Source organism: Phyllopteryx taeniolatus, chromosome 11, assembly GCF_024500385.1.
Source record: "Phyllopteryx taeniolatus isolate TA_2022b chromosome 11, UOR_Ptae_1.2, whole genome shotgun sequence".
NCBI lineage: Eukaryota > Metazoa > Chordata > Actinopteri > Syngnathiformes > Syngnathidae > Phyllopteryx > Phyllopteryx taeniolatus.
In genome coordinates, this window is record NC_084512.1 from 12,664,495 (window position 1) to 12,685,717 (window position 21,223).

Here is a 21,223-nt window from a genome sequence, read left to right on the forward strand (position 1 = left end):
TCATAAACGTCATTTTTTTCGTTGCTGTCTTCCACTGTTGAATGAATGAATGAATGTGGTGATTTGATTAGATTTTTTTGTGACCACACAGCAAGGATTTAGATTCTTGGTCACGTCATTAGGTACCCCTGCATTGTTTCAAGTGTACTGATGAGTGTATTTTGGTGTAGTGCTGCCAGGAGAGAAATGTTTTAACATGAAAACGAACGTGATACAACACTCTGCAGGGTGACTAGAAAGATGTTAGCAGCCTTGACAGCATGATTTCAATCTTCTCCTTCACGCACCACGCACAAAGCCATCTCCTGCCACCATCTATGTTAGTCATTTTTTAATCTTTTTTGATTGCCGTTCTCGATCAACAACAAAAAAAAAAAACAATGGCACTGGCCTTCGAACAGGGCTATTCACTCACATTTGAAGTGATTACTATTTTGTCTTTTGAATGTACCTCGAGGAGTCTTTATATTCATTTGTATGGGACACTTTGCTGTGCATTCTGTTACTCCCTTTGATTTGTATGGTGTTGTCTATCCATTTCATATTTTTTTCTGTCTTGTTCTTTTCTGTTCATACAGATAAAATGGTTTCTATTGAACATGCAAGCCATCGTAAGTTCGCCCACCACCATGACGTCACTGTTTTTTGTTTTGTTTTGTTTTTTTGGCTTTCATACTTGGCGGTGTCTGACGTCTCTTGAACATCTAACATCTGTTGTGCACAGCGTTGTTGTTATCTCAGATTCACTTAAGAGGATGTCTCACCTTTCTTTCTCACCTTCGCATCACAACTTGCTGCAGTTGAGAATAAATCGAAAAACAAAATGTGAAATAAATAGAGAATCAGCATGTTCAAATGATGTCTTCTGAGCTGTGAGGTGGAAAGACAGCACAGTTGATTTGTTCAGCTAATATTTGATTTGGTTGAAAGTTCAAATGATACTAATTCCTTTAGCGCAATGTCACATGGGCTCAGGGGAGTGCAGCCTAAGTAATGCATCTAATTCCCTATTGTTCCGCATCTCGTAATAAGTGCGGACGGCTGTCAGATTTGGTTCCATCGTGCCACATGAGCATGGAAGCGCTCCTCTTTCAGCGAGTCAGCCTCTCTCACCGATTTTTCCTTCACACTGCTCCTGTCCTGCATCTCCTTCAACTTCTACTCTGTCTTGCTCTTCATCGACTTTCTTCTCTGCCCTCTCATTAAATAACAACCATATACAGTACATCTCCTCTCCATATTTTTTTTAACAAATGGACACGTTTCTCTCCTCCTCCCTTATGTCCGTCTTTGTCTCCAACCAGGCAAGCTCAGGGTTAAGGCTTCTTTATACTCGGGCGGGCGGCGACTGTGCTGACATCACTACGGCTATCCCACGCGCAGTTTGCCTTTATACTCGAGCACAACCCATGCATGCTGTTTTGAAAATGTGGTGCAGTTCTCATTCATGTCGCTACGCCTAGTATAGGCTAGAATACCACAGGGTGGAGTTTCCGCTGCATTTTTTGGCCATTTCCGGTAGCCGTTTTTACTTTCCTTTCCGTGACAAGGAGCAAAGCAACAACAATGGCGACCGTGGAACAGTGCCTGCTATAACAAATGGACCTAGATGACCAGATGATACATTTAATTATAATCGATCAAGAAGGTGGTATGTGAAACCAAGGGGAACGCTGAGTACGTCATCACAGCATGTGACTAAAACAGACCAATCACGAGAGATGATCCCCGCGGCATTCTACGCGCAGCAACAATTTTTGCCGTGTGCGTGTCAAGTGACTCATAGGGGCCGCGCAGCCCCTATGCGTCGGTCACGTGATGCGATGCGGGTGCTGTCGGCGGCGCGGGAGTATAAAGAGGCCTTTAGAGTCATTTGATATGTATAGTGGCTTTAAATAAGGATAATAGTATCTTCTCCATTGTCTTCAGAACCATCTGATGATGGTGGACCAGCCAGGACCCAAGATACCTTTTTCAGAGTTGTGTGCAGTGTTTGTACTACATTTGGCACACACGAAAATGATATGTTTAAAAAAAAAAATAAAAAAAATGGTTCTATTCCACATTTGCATCTGGTTGCTTTAGTTTCTGACCCGGTCTTTGCTTAAGTTACATATTCAAACAATTACATATTGGACCATGTGCAGTATTCCGCCAAATTTGCAGTTCGACTTTGGTGCGTCATCCTGCATTGGTACCATACACACAGAACTGTGAGAAAAATTGTCAACAAATGCAATTTTACCACTAAGGGCTTTAAAATATATTACAATTCACAACTGTAAGGGGAATCCACACGCAAATAAAAGGAGCAATTATTCCTAATCGCTGCTTTCGGTAGTTAGGGTTGAGGAGGTTGCATTGAGCCGTCTAATCCCAACCAGCAATCAGCCAGCAGGAGATGAAGGAGATGGAGCCCAGTGGGGAGCAGGTGAACATAAGGCCAACATCTTCATCCATGTTGCTTTTACGTCTTTCACTGTTTGTCATTGTTGTTTTACTGCATGATCCTCTTAAACGGAATGGAATAGTGGAAACATCCCAGCATGCTCGCGTGTAGACGAGAAGTGGTACTGGCCGCTGGGATTGCGCCTCCTCTTCCTCGCTACTTCATGGCTGTGAAGTGATCAGCTCTTCAATGTTATTTAAAAAAGGAGCAGATGGAAGAGGAAATCCTCTGTCCTCATTTTAGATTTCTAAACTTTATTCAAAGCTATAATTGGCTCCATCTCATTTAGTGATATTTTCACGATTAGTACTCATCCAGGGTCTTCCCAAATGTATCAAGCTCGAATCAGGACATCTCATATTTACTCACCAGTACTCCTACTCTGGTAAATGAAAGAAGATTTAAGTGAGGTGTTTGCTTTGGGCTCTTTAAAAAAAATTCTATAGTGTCTTTCCCTTATTGGTGTAGTGCATTTGGTCAGGAGTCAATACAAATGCACACTCCAATGTAGACCAAATCAACTGACCAAAAGAGCTCTTGGGTTTGGTCAACGCCCTTTCAGATGGTCTTGGAAAGTCTTGTATAAACCAAGCGATACTTGAGTAGAAGTACTAATATCCTAACAGAAAATAACTTTGGAAGTCATTAAAGTCACATTGTGGAGTATTACTTGGGGTATATTCTTCAAGTATATGACATTTGCTGTAGTTAGGGATTCAAAGGAATTTTCTGATATTAAATGTACTTAACTATTGGAAGTAAAATTATTTTTAAAATGAGTGGTTGGATTTTTATGTTTGTATTTATTTTATTTTTATTTTTATTCATTTAGTTTCTATCCGGCCTCCGGCCTTGCTGTGTGGAGTTTGCATGTTCTCCCAAAGCTTGTGTGGGTTTTCTGCGCGTACTCCTCCCACATTCCAAAAACATGCACGTTAGGTTAATTGAAGACTAAATTGTCCATAGGTGTGAGTAGTTAGTCAGTGTTTGTCTAGATGTGCCCTGCGATTGGTTGTTGACCAGTCCAGGGTGTATGCCTCCTCTCCTCCGAAGTCAGTCGGGATAGGCTCCAGCATAGCTGCGACCCCCATACCCTAAGCAGTACAGGAATTTGATGGATGGAGAGTTTACTTCAGAGGTATACTTAAATATCTGCGTGTTGGCTAATGAGCGAAGTTAGCCTGACCATTATGCAACGCTGAAAAGAGAGAGAGATACTGTACTTCTGGTGCACCCATATAAGTATCCCTTCCACATTAGTCCAGGAACCACTATTCTTCTGCTTTGTGCGCCCTGGTTCAGAAATTAATAATAATAATAATAACTTTATTTGTATAGTACCCTTGAAACACATTCTCAAAGTGCAAATATAATTGAAACCCCACACAAAGGTTTGTAATTGCCTAAAGATGCCACATAATGGCGGCAAAGCATTTTTTTCTATTGGACAAAGCTATGGCCTGACGAAATGAAGCTCCTCCCCTTAGTTCAACATAGGTGCTTAGCACCAAGATGCCACCAGATGGCATCAAAGCAATATTTTGATATGGGACAAGGGGCTGGCCTTAGCACAAAAACAGAGAATAGGTGGTCTTTCCAGCGATTAATCCACGATAGGTTCCCAGAAAAATCAGACGATTGGTGAATTTGCAAATGCTGAGTATGCGGGGGTTTACTGTACTCATATGATTAGTACTTATTAGCCACTTTTCCCTTTCACCGATCTTTGCGTGTGCTAACTTTTTCTTTAACTTTTCTTTCAGCGTTGGCGCCAGAGATGGGTGTAGCAGTCTACGCCGGTCTGGCAGGGGCGCTGCTGCTGTGCGTGATCCTGGTGCTGTGCGTGGGCGTGCTGGCATACCGCCGCAGATGCAGCCACCTCCATGGAGACATCACAGACTCTTCTTCTGCCCTCACCGCTGCCTTTCACCCTGGCAACTACAAGCCTCCCAGACAAGGTCAGTTGACACACACAAACAGACACACACAGTGTTTAACTTCCTGTTTTGTTTTTTTTTTTTGCTCCTTTTGACCCTACTCATAGAAGTGTTTCTTCACATTTCATTCCACTTTCAGCAGTTTTCTATTTTTATCAGGAATGCTTTTTATACCATCAGAACATTATCTCCTCGTACGTAGACAGTTCTCCCTGCTTTACCGCATTACATTTTTTAGAGTTCAAAGCATTTGTCATGGTATCTTTTCTCTTGTTCTGTCCATCAAATATTAATGAATAACATTAATCCATTTCACTTGCATCACTTTTTGCGCTCTCAGCTGAGGCCACTTCATTTTTGCAGATAAAAGAAGAGCCTCTTTCTATCTCGTGTGTGCATGTCCACAGATAACTTCCACCCTCTACATCCATCCGCTCCTCCCGACCTGACAGCCACCGCGGGGCCATTCCGGGGCCCGCTCTTCTCCTTGCAGCAGGGTGTTAACGAAAGCCACCACAAAATCCCCATGACCACTTCCCCCCTGTTGGACCCCTTGCCCAGTCTCAAAATCAAGATGTATAACTCCTCCACCCTTTCGTCGCTGGAGATCCCCGCTGACATGTGCTCAGGAGACAGCGAGATCCTCAGCCTGAAGTCGGTCGGCACCGGAGGGAGGGAGCGACAGTTCCACAGCCGCACACTGTCCAGAGAGCCTGGGCTGAGCACCAGCGCCACCCTGGGCCATCTCGGGGGGCGTCTCACCATCCCCAACACAGGTAGGCAATGCAGGCATTTACATTGTTCAAAACTTGTTACCAATAAAACTCATCACATCAGTAACAGGGTCCTGAAGTTGGGAGATTGGTCCTTGGACCACATAGTCACTGGTTTAACAGTAAGGCAAAATAGCATGTATATATCCAAAAAGCTTCTAAATTTAGCGTTACCCAGCTGTGAAGGATGTCTGGTTGGGGCTCATTTGGGCGAATTCCCTAGTAGAATTGACGAGTGCTCGAAGTCGCCCAAGATCAATCAATTAATCAAACTATTGAGAAGCACTTTTCATACAAAGGAATGCAAGACAAAGCGCTTTACATTTATTAAAATATACAAATAAAATAAACCCGCCTGCCGCTTGTCCACAAAGGCACACACATACATACAGGATAAAAATAATACGGTAATGGCCTGATAGGCTGAGGCTGAATACAGAGCAACCATTTCAAGAAGCACCATCTCAGGGAGCCGTCTGCACCAAGACCAGACCATAGGGCGTGACCGTAGGCCACCAAGATGGAACCCCCGGTGAAGCTTATAAAGATTATATTCACACGTAGCTACTCACAATTTGTACTGTGCTTACTAATGGTGGAACGCACTTTTGTCAACGAGTTTTTTTTATCACCGTTATCGTAATGCAAAGTGATGCCATACAGCAGACCTATAACGCACCTGGCATCGTCACGCTCTTTTGTCATGCCGGCAAACGTCTTCACACTTTTTTTTTGTTTTTGTTTTTTTAATCTCCACTACTGACCGCTAGCAATGCTGCTTCACTTCCTCACCATTCAGTGGTTGTAAATGAGGGAGAGAGAGAGTGAGGGGGCAAAAGAGAGTCCCAATGACCCCCCCCCCCCAAAAAAAACTTTCTTTTTTTAAAATTTTTTTTAAAAAGGCAACCCGTCTTAATTAAAATGCAGATTTCCAACTGTAAACGAGATGACTTGGCAAGTCATGGAGTTCAAGTCAAAGCCAAGTCAAGTCTCTTGGCTACCAAGTCCAAAGTCAAGTCTTTTTTAAGTATTTGGCAAGCAAGTCGCAAGTCATTAAACTGGCAACTCGAGTCCCCCCATCTCTGATTGAACATATCTTTAAATACAGTATATACCTCTCTGACAGTATCATTTTAAACTGTGTATTATATTTGTGAAGACAATTCACATTCATGAGAATGTCCTATTGTGTCCCGTCAGTGATACTTGCATATAAAAATAGTTGAAAAAGGCATTTATGTGAACCAGTCTGTCCCAGATTACACAAAAGACACCTTCTGCTTTAGGTGTGAGTCTGCTGGTCCCGCCTGGCACCATCCCCCAGGGGAAGTTCTATGAGATGTACCTCATTATCAGCAAATGGGACAAAACGACGTAAGTGTCCGTGATTTCATCTTTATTTGCAACCCACGTGTCACAGTGCTTCTCACTTCAGATGGAACTATTGTGTTATGCCTCATCTGATGCTGGACAACAGAAATGTCAGCTTCAACAAAAGCACACCTGTGCTCTTTGAAGTTGAGTGTGATGTTTTGGCAACTCTTAAAACGAATTGTTGTGTGGCATTTACAGGTTGCCCTCTGAGGGCAGTCAGACTGTGCTTAGCCCCGCAGTGAGCTGTGGTCCGTCTGCTTTGCTGCTCAATCGCCCCGTGGTCCTCACCTTGCCCCATTGTGCCCAGCTAGACACACCAACACCGGACTGGACACTCACATTCAAGACACAGACCCACCAAGGAGCATGGGAGGTGAGACTGCTTCATGTGTGAATGAGACAATGCTCTCCTTTGTAACCATGTTGTTGAGACCCACTTCACTCCTCCCCCCAGGAGGTCCTGACAGTGGGAGAGGAAAGTTTGTCCTCTCCGTGCTATCTGCAGTTGGAGGAGGAGTGTTGTCACGTTCTCATGGAGCAGTTGGGCACGTACGGTCTGGTGGGTCAGTCGTGCCCTCCGCAACCCGCCTGCAAGCGCCTTCAATTGGCTTTGTTTGCACCGCGAGCACCCTGCCTCTCCCTGGACTACAGCCTTCGCGTTTACTGCATCCACGACACCCCTCATGCACTCAAGGTGGGAGATGGTCACTTTTTTATGTTAATTTTCTATTTTCCTTTTTCTTCCATATGGTACCTTTTTCATGATTTTATGTTGTTTTCTAACCTTATGGTGTCTATCAATCAAACCATATTGTCAAGTAGTGGCCTTGGCTCAAAAAGACGCTCTGCCTCAATAAGTTCTTTCTACACAGCAAGAACCCATTTTGTGACTTACTCTGTCAAAGGTTGCTATAGAGACTCAAATTGAGGCAATGGTGGCACACATGTAATGCTGCCACCCGCACTCCAAACACTTTTTCTGTGAAGCATCCATTCAGACCTGACAAATGACTGCATTTCACTAGTAACTTGAATTTTAACTTTTAGTCTGCCTGTAATTACTGTATCTGCACAGCTTCACTGGCACGCATGACTTTTCACCACCTTACCCTAAGAAATACCAAATATTTAACGAGGCATCTCTGAAATGCCGAATTCATCACATGCTTTGTTACAAAAGAAACCCATTTGAAAATCCACAAAAATCATCCGTAAATTATGCAGTAGAAGAAAAAAAAACCAATCATTCACTGCTGTTCTCTTCTCCTTGTTCTCTTCTTTCTGATGAGCGACTTCCAACCGTTTCTGGTGCGGCGTAATACCGCAATTGCTGTTAAAATGACACGTAACGATGGTCAGATAATAACAGTTTTCATGATGTCAGGTTTTAGAGCCACAGGCAGCACGGGAAATTTCATCTGCTGGTAAAACTTCTCAAAACAATACAGAGACACGACCAAGAAACGGGTGGTGCCAATAGGTAGCTGCAATTGCCTTGTGTAGAGTGTAGATGTATAGAATAATGTATAGGTAGGTGGATAGATGGATGGGTGGATGGAGATAGTATAGATAGATAGATAGATAGATAGATAGATAGATAGATAGATAGATAGATAGATAGATAGATAGATTGACTAGAGAAAATATAGTTGAATTAATTATGCTTTATTTATGAAGTATAGATGTGCCATGTACAGTTTAGAGACATTCCGATTTCCGCTTTCAAAAGCCTGTTTACTTCCCAGCCACAAAATTAGCTATACACAAGAACTACATCAAAGAAATGTGCCTTCACAAATATATTAATTTTTTGACAGCGAAGTAAAGTGTTTTAAAATAATTAATATGTTTGTGTTATCATAGCTACAAAGATGGGCAAAATGTTAGAATATTTCGACACAACCGCTAACTGCAACCAGAATAATACACATTTTGTGAGATGAATACCTCCGAACTGGTTAGCACATCTGCCTCACAGTTTCTGAGGTTCAAATCCGGCCTCGCCTGTGTGGAGTTTGCATGTTGTACCCATGCCTGCGGGAGTTTTCTCCGGTCAGTCCAGTTTCCTCCCACATCCCAAAAACATGCGTGGTAGGTTAATTGAAGAGTCTAAATTGCCCATAGGTGTGAATGTGAGTGCGAATGGTTGTTTGTTTATACAGTAATGTGCCCTGTGATTGGCTGCCGACCAGTTCAGGGTGTACCCCGCCTTTCTCTCCAGCACGCCCGCGACCTTGGTGAGGATAAGCGAATGGATGGATGGAATACCTTTGATCAGATGTGCAGGTGTCCATACCAAATCCAAGCTGGAAGTAAATCCCAAGGCCTTCCTTTTCTCCATACAGGAGGTGCTGGATCTGGAGCGGAGTCTGGGTGGGGTCTTACTGGAGGATCCTAAGCCACTGCTGTTTAAAGACAGCTACCACAACCTGCGTCTGTCCATCCACGACATCCCTCACACTCACTGGAGAAGCAAACTACTGGCCAAGTACCAGGTGAGTCCCCTTAGCCCGCAATCTGAACACAATGCTGTTAATAGCATATCGACATTGTGACACATTAATAATAGATACTGACTGTGAAGATGCACTTTTTTATTATTTCTAACAGGAGATCCCATTCTATCATATTTGGAGTGGCAGTCAGAGACCTCTGCATTGCACATTCAGCCTGGAGAGAAGCAGCCTGGCCGTGTCACAGCTCTCTTGTAAAATCTGCGTGCGACAAGTGGAAGGGGAGGGACAAATTTTTCAGCTGCACACCGACATCCAGGAGGTAATGTTGAGATCCTCGCCGCTCAGTGCACAAATCACCAAGAATGTTCTCAAGCCTTTTCTGCTTTTTTTTCTGCTCAACGCAGACGCTCCCCCCTCACTCGCCGCTCCCTTCAGCAGGCTCCTGTCTGCCTTCTTCTCAAGTAGGACCGTATGCCTTCCGCTTGCCTTGCTCTATCCGCCAGAAGATCTGTGCCAGTTTGGACGCGCCGAGCGCCCGAGGGTGTGACTGGAGGCTACTGGCACGCAGTTTAGGCTTTGACAGGTCAGCCCTAAGCCTTATTCTGTCAAGACCAGCCATAGACTTTAGTGGAGTGTTTCATAACCTTTATTGAGCCTAGGCCCATATTTTACATTGGAAAAAAATCTTACAGCACACCACCAAATATAAATGTCACTAAAAGTATATTTACTGAAATAATGATAACTGGTAATAATAATAATAATAATAATAATAATAATAATACTGTTGGTGGATACACAGATTAATTGTACCTTCTGCCAACAAGTAGAAAAGCATTTCATTGTTCTGCCTTTCAATTTACATCGCTGGCATAGGTCGAGGAACAAAAAAGTCATTATTTGTAGTAAATAAATAATTTTCGGACCACCTAAGTGAAATTGGATAACACCTGATGATCACTCACAGCACACTAATGTGCCATGGCACACTGGCTTGGAATCGCTGCTCTGGCGTCATCCAGAGAGTGTTACGTAATAACGTATGCAGTGAACCAAACCCCAGTTCAAATAGCGAAAATCTGCGAGTAATTGACGCAATTTTAGATATATATTTTACATACAGTGGACCCCTGCATATTCACGGTTTGGCATTCACGGAGTCACCTATTCACTGATTTGTTTTTGGAGGGGGAAATCTATCCCCACATTTTTTTGAGGGGAAAAAAAATCCAAAACCTTTTTTTTTTTTTTCAATAATAATAAGCATCAATTATTCACAGATTTTCACTATTCACATTCATGTCCCCCAAGAATTAACTTGTTTTCATTTCTTTTTTATCGTATGATTAATCAATTAGAAATAAATTAATATCAACAGCAAAAGTGAGAAAATATTCTTTATTATTATTTTATTATTACTCTTTTATGGTGGAATAGTGAAATAGTGATGTGCATATCTGCCTCATAGTTTTGAGGTGTTGGGCTTGAATCCGGGCATGTTCTCCCCGTGCTTACGTGGGTTTTCTCCGGGTACTCCGGCTTCCTCCCGCATCCCAAAAACATGTTAGGTTCATTGAACAACGTAAATTTTCCGAAGGTGTGACTGTGAGTATGAATGCAGTAGTTGTTTGTCTATATGTGCCCTGCGATTGGCTGGGGACCAGTTCAGGGTGTACCCCGCCGCTCGCCCAAAGTCAGATGGGATCGGCTCCAGCTCACCCACGGACCTAATAAGGATAAGCGGTCTAGAAAATGGATGAATTTACATTTTTTTAGATTCACAATTTAACAATTTTTTACTTCACCTATGAATGACCTGGCCCATTTGTCCATTTTAAAAATGTAATTTGGCCCTTGAGCCACGTCCATCCCCGGTATATAATATTAAATATGACCGTACAGCACTGAATGACCTACAAAAGATTGACTCTATATTGTATTTTAATGTAATTATATTGAATAATCCGTGATGGACTTTCCATTGACTTTCAGTATAATTTTCCCCCTTTAAAGGTATTTGAACTACTTTGCAACAAAGCCCAGCCCCACAGGAGTACTGCTGGACTTATGGGAAGCTTGTCACCAGGGTGACGCAGACCTGGTCTCACTGGCAACGGCGCTTGAAGAAATGGGCAAGAGTGAGGTGCTCGTCGTCATGACGACAGATGAGGATTGTTGATCAGCGGAGGAAGAACAAGAACAATAAATGCGACTAATCATAAACATGCCTATGAATATGTCGACTGCGACACGGATGGTGAAGCATTTTAGTTTCTTTTCCATGTACTCTATTACCTCTTTGTCACCTCGTCACCAACTCATTTCCATAACCACTCAGCCTGAATCCTCCAAAGCAATGTTGAGATTTGAAACCAGTTCTAAGATGTTTTCTCCTTAGAAGTCTGAAAATGACCACATTCATGTACTTTATATAAATAGAGCTGCTTTCAGGGTAGAAAACAAAAAAAGAATGTATTCAGCCCCCTGGAGTCTGAACCGTATGACAAAAGCGTACGTGGGATTACCCGTGTTTGAGTAGCAGAATGGAAGCGCATGATGGAACGCCATCACACCTCAGGCCAGCCGCCTGGTTGTTTTGTCACTAACGCAAATCTCCATTGTCGTTGCGGGCGTGCACGAACAACCTGTGTGTTCGAGCACCTCGGGCTGCAGACGCACACCGACCATAAAGCGGTCATTAATCGGCTCTCGCTCAAGACTGGCTCGCGTTTCTCGCTCATTGGCTGCGGACGAATCAAAGAAAGACGAAAGGAAGGGTCCTGGTTTGAACGCCTGGCTTTGGGCTCTTCTTATCTCATCGAGTAGAACGAGTGACTGTTTCTATTGTACTAACAAAATGCCTCAAAGCCTTGGCGTACTCACTACATCATTGCAATTGGCAGGGGGTGCTTGGGTGTAATCTCTCCTCCCACTTTGCAGCACTCGCATCCAGTGAGGATAAATTGCAAGTTTTCTGATCATCCTTGAAAAGTTTCCTTTGGGGAACGCTCTTTATATTTGCGGGTTGTTTGTCATTGCTGCTCTCGTTTCCCTGTTGTTTGCCTGTGTACTAATTCTACTACAGTATACCCGGCCATGGATTCGATTTAAGCATTCCGCAGGTCACTCAGTCATGGAGAACAACAACATTTTGTACTTTTGTTTTCATTCAAATGTGAGACAGAGGAGCCTCCAAAGTTGAACACCATCTGTTGCGGGATGCAGATTAACCTTCATTTTGATGTAATCACTGGCAATAATTAAAAATGGATCGATCTGGTCCATCATTAAACCTTGACCGTACAGGCAATCTTTTAAGTAACATTTTAGCATTCTTAACTGTCATACAAGTAGTGTATGTGTTGCACACATACTCACAGATATATATATATTTTTTTTTTTTGGAACATACCTTCTATCATTCACTGCTTTTGTGCTCAGGCCAATGTCCTTTCTATTATAACAGTGGTGCTTTGCCGCCATCTTGTTGCAGCTATAGGCAAATATAACGTTTTTAGGTGGCGTCAATTGCTCACAGTCACTATTTGCGACAGGGCCCGGTCCCTATCCCCCATGGACAGCAGGGTAACACTGTAGAGAGAAAAAGAAAAGAAAAGTGAACTAAATAAAAGTAAAACAGTCAAACTCAGAGAAGAAATAGGAAGATGTTTGTAGAACAGTACTGTCACTTTGTGGCTGGACTTAATGAAGCCTTGTAGTTCTGTTTGTCCAAGCAGTATGAGAACACAGCTTGTGTTTCGTGGTTGCTTTTATTTATGTATTTGCACAATACAACAAAATCAATACAATAACATAACCATAATCATAGGATGAGATTGTGCAGGTGAGATCAGAAAAACAGGTGGGGTTTATAAAACCAATCAAACCTTATTATGCAGTCGCATGTAAGTAAATATACAAATACAACAATAAACAACATGCAGTGCAGGTGTGCAATGAATGTTAAGAAATTAAGAAAAAGAAAGGATGCTTGTGTTACAGCATGTGTCGGTATTCATTCATTCATTCATTCATCCTCCGTTCCGCTTATCCTCACCAGGGTCGGTATGTACTGATTAAGAAAGTGATCATCAACATTGGTTGTCTGAGGAAAAATACAGTGAATTATTCGGAAGGGATATGTTCCAGACCCACCCCCAATAGGTGAAAATATGCCATTACAGACCATGTTTAAAAGTATATCTTACATAATTATTCGTTTTACCCCTCCCATACGCTTTAAACACATTTAAATTTATGAAAACACGCAACCTATTCCTTTGTGACTGTTCTCACTCTGCGTCAAGAAAAGGGAGACTCTACTATAACATCTCTTTGATTATTTGTTTTTCGCGCTTGAAGTTTACTGTAAAACTGACACAAAACAAAAGCGGAGTCAACACCAAAATGTTCAAGGAAAACCAAGACAAGTGCTACTTAAACATACATGGAGCAGCAACACATACAAACAGGCCATACGACAATACTCACAGGCACATATTTCTTCTCTGCTCTGTGGGAACGACTTTTAACGGAACTTACATAATTGGGGAACTTCTCTGCCTCTTCCTCTTAATTATGCTGCATCTCTTTCAGTATACTTAGTAAATGTGCTATTTATTGGGAAACTTGTCTGGTCACACGATGATTGATGATGATTTCTCCCCCCCCCCCCCATGGGAATTTGGGTTGACACTGCACTATTAAGGCGTTTCACTTTGGAGGTTCCACTGCATGTGAGAAGAGGTGCTTAAATGTGCCATTGGAGGTAACAGATAAATTTGTCAGCATTGATTAGTGATGCTTTGAATAAACAAGGCAGGCAAGAGTGTATAACTTTTACCTCAACACTCGCTCTATGTTTCAGTCTCGTCAATGAAGCTCATTAACTTGGTCACTTCACCCCTGTTTCCTAAGCTGCCTGTTTTGCGCTCGGGACCTTCAAGCTAGTTTCATCATCAGCGTTGGTTAAGTGCCATCCATGTTTTAAGCTATTGTTAGAAGGGAAACATTGATGTCTGTTACATCTGGAATTGTAACAACGTGCGCAAAAAAAAAAGGTTTATAACTTTGGAATCTCAAAACCAAAACACTGGAAGTATCCCTCCTTCTGCAGTGAGTCATGTCACACTGCTTGAATGAATTGGTGTGTGCTTGTGAGTGTGCCCGAATGTGCATTTGTGTGTGTGTGTGTGTGTATGCTGTCTTCTTTTTATCTTTGGGCAACACAACCCTTCACATACCACCATTATTATGTGTACATTTATTTGTGTGGACATTTCGGCTGGTCTGCCCAATCCTAGACTGCGTGCGTGCGTGCGTACACGTGTGTGTGTGTGTGTGTGTGTGCAGGAGTTAGGTGGGGTGCTCATTTCTAAGTGCTATGCAAGCGCAAAAGAAAAGAAAAGCATCTCAACTTCTTTTGCCTCTCGGAAGAATAATTCTATTTTTTCAAATAAGAGCATAACACAGACAGGGTTTTTGATTTTGTATCAAACAAAAAGTGAAGCAGGAATGCTTTTTTTTTCTGAGGGTCAACTTTCTGAATAGGATGATTGGATCAAGGACATGGATGCTATTAGTGGCTTTCTTGTTGCAGAGACTGGCTAATGTAGACCAGTATTCTGAGATCTTTTGGGATTGTTCAATGTAGCTCTGATACATGTTGCTGCACATGGATTAAACTTCTCTTTGCTTTTGTTCAAAAAGATTTTCTCTAAAAAAATAAAAAGGAATTTTTACAAAAAAGTTTAAAAAATTTATTTCAGTGACGTTTTATCTCTGTAATGTACCAATTGTAAATAAATATCTAGCCTTCTTACCTGTAACTTAATTGTTACAATAATCTTTATGCAATAAATTATATTTCTTAGTTTAAAAACAGCTTGTGTGGCTAGTTTTTATTTTAGCGAAGCCTGACATGACATGATGACTGCATTCAGTTTACACCTTATCCACTATATCAATGATTCTCAAAGTGTGGTACGAGAACCACTAGCGGGAGAATTGCTGAATGAAATACAAATCAAATTTACATTTAAAACATAAAATACAATCAAACAATGAAGCTTGAATGCATACAGCCTGTTTAAACTTTGTTTTAAATCATGTACAGTCCTTTTTTTTTTTTACTCGGTTATCTGGGAAGGGCTTCGAGTCGAGCCGCTGCTCCTCCGCATTAAGAGGAGCCAGATGAGGTGGCTCGGGCATTTGGTTAGGATGCCACCTGGACGCCTCCCTGGTGAGGTGTTCCGGGCACATCCCACCGGGAGGAGGCCCCAGGGACGACCCAGGACATGCTGGAGAGACTACGTCTCTCGGCTGGCCTGGGAACGCAGGTTTTAGATGAGCAAGATAAATAATATATGGTTAATGACGTGAAGTTTTGTTCGTTTAATGAAGTTGTTTTTTTCGTCGTTGTCTAATTTTGTGACGTATTTCTGGTCTGGGGCGCACAAATCTTTACCCATAGACTCGTTAAAAGTTTGACATGCGTAGTAGCTCCTCTTGCATGTAATAGTGGGGGCCAAGGTGTGGCCCTTACATTCCAGCGCCTCGAGCTGGCCGACATCACATCCAACTGTCACGCCTCAGTCTCTATGCACACAGCACTTCCGCGTTCGGTGTTCCCATTTGTGTTGCACCATATAACAGTACCGGACCAAAGTATTTTGATGTCAAAAATAGCATGGTACAAGTTTTTTGTTTTTTTTTTAAACACATGCAACAACACTCATTTAAAGGCCAGTACAACAAAAGCCGACAGTCAGCCAATGACTTCCTGTCTCCTTCAAAGTTAGGAAATGCCTTTAAGTGTGGCGTGAGGGACGATGGTTCCGTGTGTTCGAGTGACTGTGTGGGAGCCGACTAGCTCCTGCCTCCTGCGGACACGTTAGCTCGCGTTAGCGTTATCCACCGGGCCGTAACCTCTGAGTCAGCAGCCTACGAGGCTGTGTGAGCAAAGTCATTTCCCTGTGCTGTTAGGCAATCTCGGCATTCGATGCACAGGAGAGTCGGTGTTAACGGCAGGGAATCAATAGCATGGGACGACTCGGCGCAGGTGCAGGTCGCACGGAAGCCCAGCTTAGAGCGCTCTAACACGGATACAGGCTCCACTCGTCGTCGGAGACCACTCCGGAAATCGGGAAGTTTGAGAAGAATGAAAAGGAAAACCACTTACTATTCAAAAACAACCAGAAGGTCCACTTTTCGAGTGTCGTGGCTCCGTGCGCAATGAAAAACAACAGTGGCCTGCTGGCCACTGGCTGGGCGCACGTTGTTGACAATGGGAGAAATCAAATGCAGTCAAATACAAGAACATTGCACACTAAAAGCTTATACAGTATTACATATGAGTAAAGTAATTTAGCTATAAATACAAATAATTCATAAAGTCATGATAGGCTCCAGCGCCTCGCGACCCTAACCAGGATAAACGGTGTTGAAAATGGATGGATGGATGGAATATCGTCATGGAAGAAATATTAGTACAATTATTAATTTCTTGTTCATTTTTAATGTCCGGTGCAACTAAAAGTGAATGGACAAATATAATGATGACAATGAAAATAGATCAGAAGAGCTTAATATAAGAGCTGATATCAAGCGCTAGCAATTTTCATTGTTTTTCTTGATAATAACCAAAATCATATTCAATAATACAATTACGCTTATGTATTATTCCGGTAAAATGCAATTAGTGGTACCAGGCATTAATTGATGACTCTAAATTGCCCGTATGTGTGAATGTGAGTGCGAATGATTGTTTGTTTCTATGTGCCCTGCGATTGGCTGGCGACCGGTTCAGGGTGAGCCCCGCCTCCTGCCCGAAGATAGCTGGGATAGACTCCAACAGCCCGTGACCCTAGTGAGGAGACGCGCTAAAGAAAATGGATGGACTGTATATACTGTATCATACATATACTGTATATAGTTGTACAATTGTATATACACACAGCCACACACATATTCATCATATAAAATATATGATCATGCAGGCATTGATCTAAATATTTTTTTTAAATGACGTTAAGAATGTGCTAGTTCCATTATGACATTATTTTTCAAGTATATTGAACTGTTTTGAATTAATAAAAATATGAAAGTATTTGGGCAGCACGGTGACGACTGGTTAGCACATCCGCCTCACAGTTCAAATCCGGCCTTGCCAGTGTGGCGTTTGCGTGTTCTCTCCGTGACTGCGTGGGTTTTCTCTGGGTGCTCCGGTTTCCTCCCACATCCCAAAATCATGCGTGGTAGGTGTAGCGTATATGGGGGTTAAATAAAATGTCATTAAATTGGAAAAGATATAAAGGGAGGTAAACGCATGCCTTCACTTCCGGGTTAGTCTGATTTACGCTTTAACGTGAAAATCAAACTAATTCGTCTCTTAAAGGGGACCACGTCACTTTTTAGATGTATAAAATTTCAGGACAAAGTGACGACAAACCTTTTATCAGTCTCGTAATCTAAAGGTTGCTACATGAATTAGATGAGAGATCTCAATAACCAGTTTTTTTTTGTCGAATCCAACACACACACACAAATGATACAGGTAGTAATTTTTTTATAGAAAATTTTATGAGATCTAACATGGGAATCTACAAAGGAACAATGAGGAAAAGAAAACACAAAGGACAGACTAACTTGTGATATGAGGGTGGAAGGAGCATGAAGTGACAATGCAGCGACCTGGGGGTTCCTGTTCTCGTTAATTTAAACCCAAATATGCACTCATCTGTACTTTTAGTAGACCGCAAATTGGATTTACATTCGTGGACCACAATTTAGACAGGAGGGTCGATCTCCCGAATGTTTGGCCGGTCCGGTCCGCACAGGCGACAGGTGGATTTGTTGGGAAAGGAGGAAGAAAAAAAATAAGAGCAGGAAAACAAAAAGTTCCCAGGCAGGACTGCCGGAGCCCGTATGTCGCTGTTCGCAAGACGTTTGGAGCGGATGTGTGCTGCCCGCTTCCTTGGAGTTTGCCCAGGCACCCAAAAGGGTAGCTCGGGGAAGGGGCCGATGTGTAAAAATGAGAAGGAGAAGAGTTTGCAACAAGGTAGTTAACCAAATAAGATCACGGTGAGCCTCGCTCGACGTGTCGTCACCAAATGGTCACATAGTGTCTCGGTTGGCAGAAAGCCTATGGAAGTCAATAGCAGACCATGAGTTTTCGGAGTTTTTACTCTTATTTTCAATAATTAATAAACGGTAGGGTCATGTGGTGTTATGGGCTGTACATTCAGATTGTAAACAAAGGATGCTTAGAGCTTTTACGGTATCCCAAAGACACATGAAGCTCATTGAAAGGTTACGTAAAGCCATTATGTGACAAGTGGAACCATACTGACCAAGTGTTTGCTTTCTGCTCTTTATATAGTAATGGTAAGACACTTAACTTTATTATAACTTGTTTAGTAATATAATATTACAATCGTTCATCGTTTTGGCACAAAGGCAATGACAAAAAGATAAATCCCTCATTAGCTAATAACTTGCATCTCACTCTTAAATACTTGATGGCTCCCGTACTTTCGGTGATAAGTTAACTTTTATAGTAGGCCTACTATCGTATTGAAATTCTGAATGGATACAAGCCTTATAATATGCAAATACGTGTCACGGATAGAGATGTTTCGCGGTCTGAACATTTTCCAATCGACAATTGAATGATTGACACTTCTATGTCTTTCATTAAATCTTTTGTGCAGACCGAAGTTAAAAAGTTGCCGATCAAATATATGTCCTCAGTCAGGCCAGATGGACGGATTTGGGACACATGTTTCCGTCTTTCTGGAATCAGATGCCCTGTGGCACTATGCTGCCTCACAGGTCAACCTTGGTACTACAGGGTGGCCAGTGGCCAGTGTCCACTTTAACTAACCCAGTTAGTCACTGCGTGTTTCAGTTGCAAATTTTCATTTTGTTTCTGAAGAGCCACAAAAGCCCAAGGGAATAACGTTAACAATTCCATTCCCCCGGTTAGCAATCTCTTTTTTTCAGGGAGAAAATCATTAATTTGTTAATAACAATTGAACTACCACTAAATTAAAACAAAGTTACCTGTTCTGCATAAACATTTGAACGTGTTTTTGTTTTTTTACATTATCCACTAATGACCTGGCCCATCTGTCCATGGGAAGAATCAAATGTGGCCCACGAGCACAAACGTTTGCTCGCTCCTGCTTTAAAGTGTCAGCTTAGAAATGCGTGAAGATGTCGCACGAGAGGCTCATACACAAATGAGAGTGGTGTTCATGGGAAGCACTTCTTTCATTTAATGCACTGCTAAGTCCATTCAGTACGTAATTTAACTGGAGCTTTTACAATGCATAAGGTAGTGGTAGTGTGAAGTCTTAAATAAAATAAAACAAATAATAATAATCAGCGTCCTCATAGGTAAATGGCAATAATACACAAAAACATTATTTATCTGTTCATTAACATGCGGACAACGTCCAAAGACGGGCACCACTGGAAGGAGGGGGGGGGGGAAATCCATTTATTCATTTATATTTTTGCAATTTCCAACTGACTAAGCATTAACTTGATTAGTAGCATTAATAACCAAATAAACATTGAATTGTATAATGTGCCACTGTTCTACTTCGGACTATTACTGAGGTAGCCTAGCCTCTTCTTCCAGTCAACTAAAAGTAGCAAACACAAGTATATAATAACGGTATATCATTATTATTGATATAATTATATCTATATAATGATATTTCAAATACATTATGATTGTCTGGCTTTACAAATGTGTGTTTTCAAGTACTTCCTAAGGGTAAAACATTGTTAGCACTGCCCACAGATTGGTGCTCCCAATATTGCCCTTTGCCGCCCTCTGTTGGCCATTCGTAATTAAAAGCCATTTTTCTACTGTAAACCACACAGGACATTAATAACACTTTAGCAAATTACATCAAGATAATATATTGAAAGCGAATGGCAGTATAAAAACAACGACGATAATGAACAATGGGCAAAAACAACTGAAATTGTTTAAGCACAAGAAATGTTTATATTTTTAGTAGTTCAATTGTTATTTTGAAACTCATTTTCCATACCTATTTTCTTATTCTTCTTCTTATTTTTTAAAGTTATTATGTAATAAAGTATTCCAATTTATTTTGTGTGTGTTAGCTGTAAGCTATAATCATCAAAATACATATTAAAAATAAAAGCATGTAATATTTCACTCCATGAAGTGAATCTATAAAATAGGTTTCACGTTTTCTTGAGCTGCACCTGTACATGTATTTACAAGTTTAGCACAATGGCATGTTCACCCCTTTTTCAAACATTTATTGAGATGAAGATGACAGAAAAAGTATTTTTTTAAAAATAACTCATCTGTCACAGTAAGCGTAAGATGTATTTTTCCTTTAAAGTAAAGACATCTTTAATAGCATGATTACATGAGGTCAGATGGCTTGAGTGTAAGCCCCGATGTACTCTTTCCAACATGTAAATGACTAGCCACAACATTCTAACGGCAGCACAATTTAATATCCAATACAAGAGCTGGATCAAATATTTTGCCTTCACAAAGACACTGTTCTGTTTCATTTGACACGTTCTTCAGAGAGGTATTCATTTCACAATATGTTTAGTACTATTTTGGATGTGGGTTGCAGTGTATAATTGTACAGCATTGTAATGAGAGCTGTGTCTAATATTTTGGTTACCCCTATCAGTTACTTGAGTAAAAAATATTAGAACCAGCTCTCAGTATGAAACAGTATAGTTGTACATCACTGTAAACTAAAACCACAACAATGAGGATACTGTTAAATCAATAGCCACCAAAAGCCTTTTATTGTGCAAGAGGTCATTATGTTGTGACTGCTTGGTGTATAAAATGTGGAAATGGTCCTTGTCTTCTTAAAATTGTCCTCATACATCCATCCATCCATCCATTTTCTGAGCCGCTTCTCCTCACTAGGGTCGCGGGCGTGCTGGAGCCTATCCCAGCTGTCATCGGGCAGGAGGCGGGGTACACCCTGAACTGGTTGCCAGCCAATCGCAGGGCACATCGAAACAAACAACCATTCGCACTCACAGTCATGCCTACGGGCAATTTAGAGTCTCCAATTAATGCATGTTTTTGGGATGTGGGAGGAAACCGGAGTGCCCGGAGAAAACCCACGCAGGCACGGGGAGAACATGCAAACTCCACACAGGCGGGGACGGGGATTGAACCCCGCACCTCAGAACTGTGAGGCTGACGCTCTA

General features: G+C 41.8%; 2 protein-coding genes across 3 annotated transcripts in view; one reads left to right on the forward strand and one right to left on the reverse strand.

Moving 5' to 3' along the window:
- The window catches only part of unc5b (unc-5 netrin receptor B), a 56,996-nt gene extending 42,930 nt beyond the window's left edge, over positions 1 to 14,066 (forward strand). The window contains exons 8-17 of one of the 2 annotated variants that reach the window (XM_061789947.1): positions 579 to 611; positions 4,213 to 4,407; positions 4,794 to 5,162; positions 6,446 to 6,533; positions 6,732 to 6,906; positions 6,988 to 7,227; positions 8,879 to 9,028; positions 9,144 to 9,308; positions 9,394 to 9,572; positions 11,003 to 14,066. In XM_061789947.1, the coding sequence (XP_061645931.1) occupies positions 579 to 611; positions 4,213 to 4,407; positions 4,794 to 5,162; positions 6,446 to 6,533; positions 6,732 to 6,906; positions 6,988 to 7,227; positions 8,879 to 9,028; positions 9,144 to 9,308; positions 9,394 to 9,572; positions 11,003 to 11,168 (1,760 nt within the window). In that variant the 3' untranslated portion in view covers positions 11,169 to 14,066. The remainder of the gene's footprint in view (positions 1 to 578; positions 612 to 4,212; positions 4,408 to 4,793; positions 5,163 to 6,445; positions 6,534 to 6,731; positions 6,907 to 6,987; positions 7,228 to 8,878; positions 9,029 to 9,143; positions 9,309 to 9,393; positions 9,573 to 11,002) is intronic. The other variant, XM_061789948.1, reaches the window with a different exon arrangement.
- Positions 14,067 to 20,365: 6,299 nt separating this feature from the next.
- Positions 20,366 to 21,223, reverse strand: part of slc29a3 (solute carrier family 29 member 3) — a 20,236-nt gene continuing 19,378 nt past the window's right edge. Inside the window, exon 7 of the mRNA XM_061789968.1 lies at positions 20,366 to 21,223. This exon is cut by the window's right edge and continues 1,676 nt beyond it. The gene's annotated coding sequence lies outside the window, so the exon portion shown is untranslated.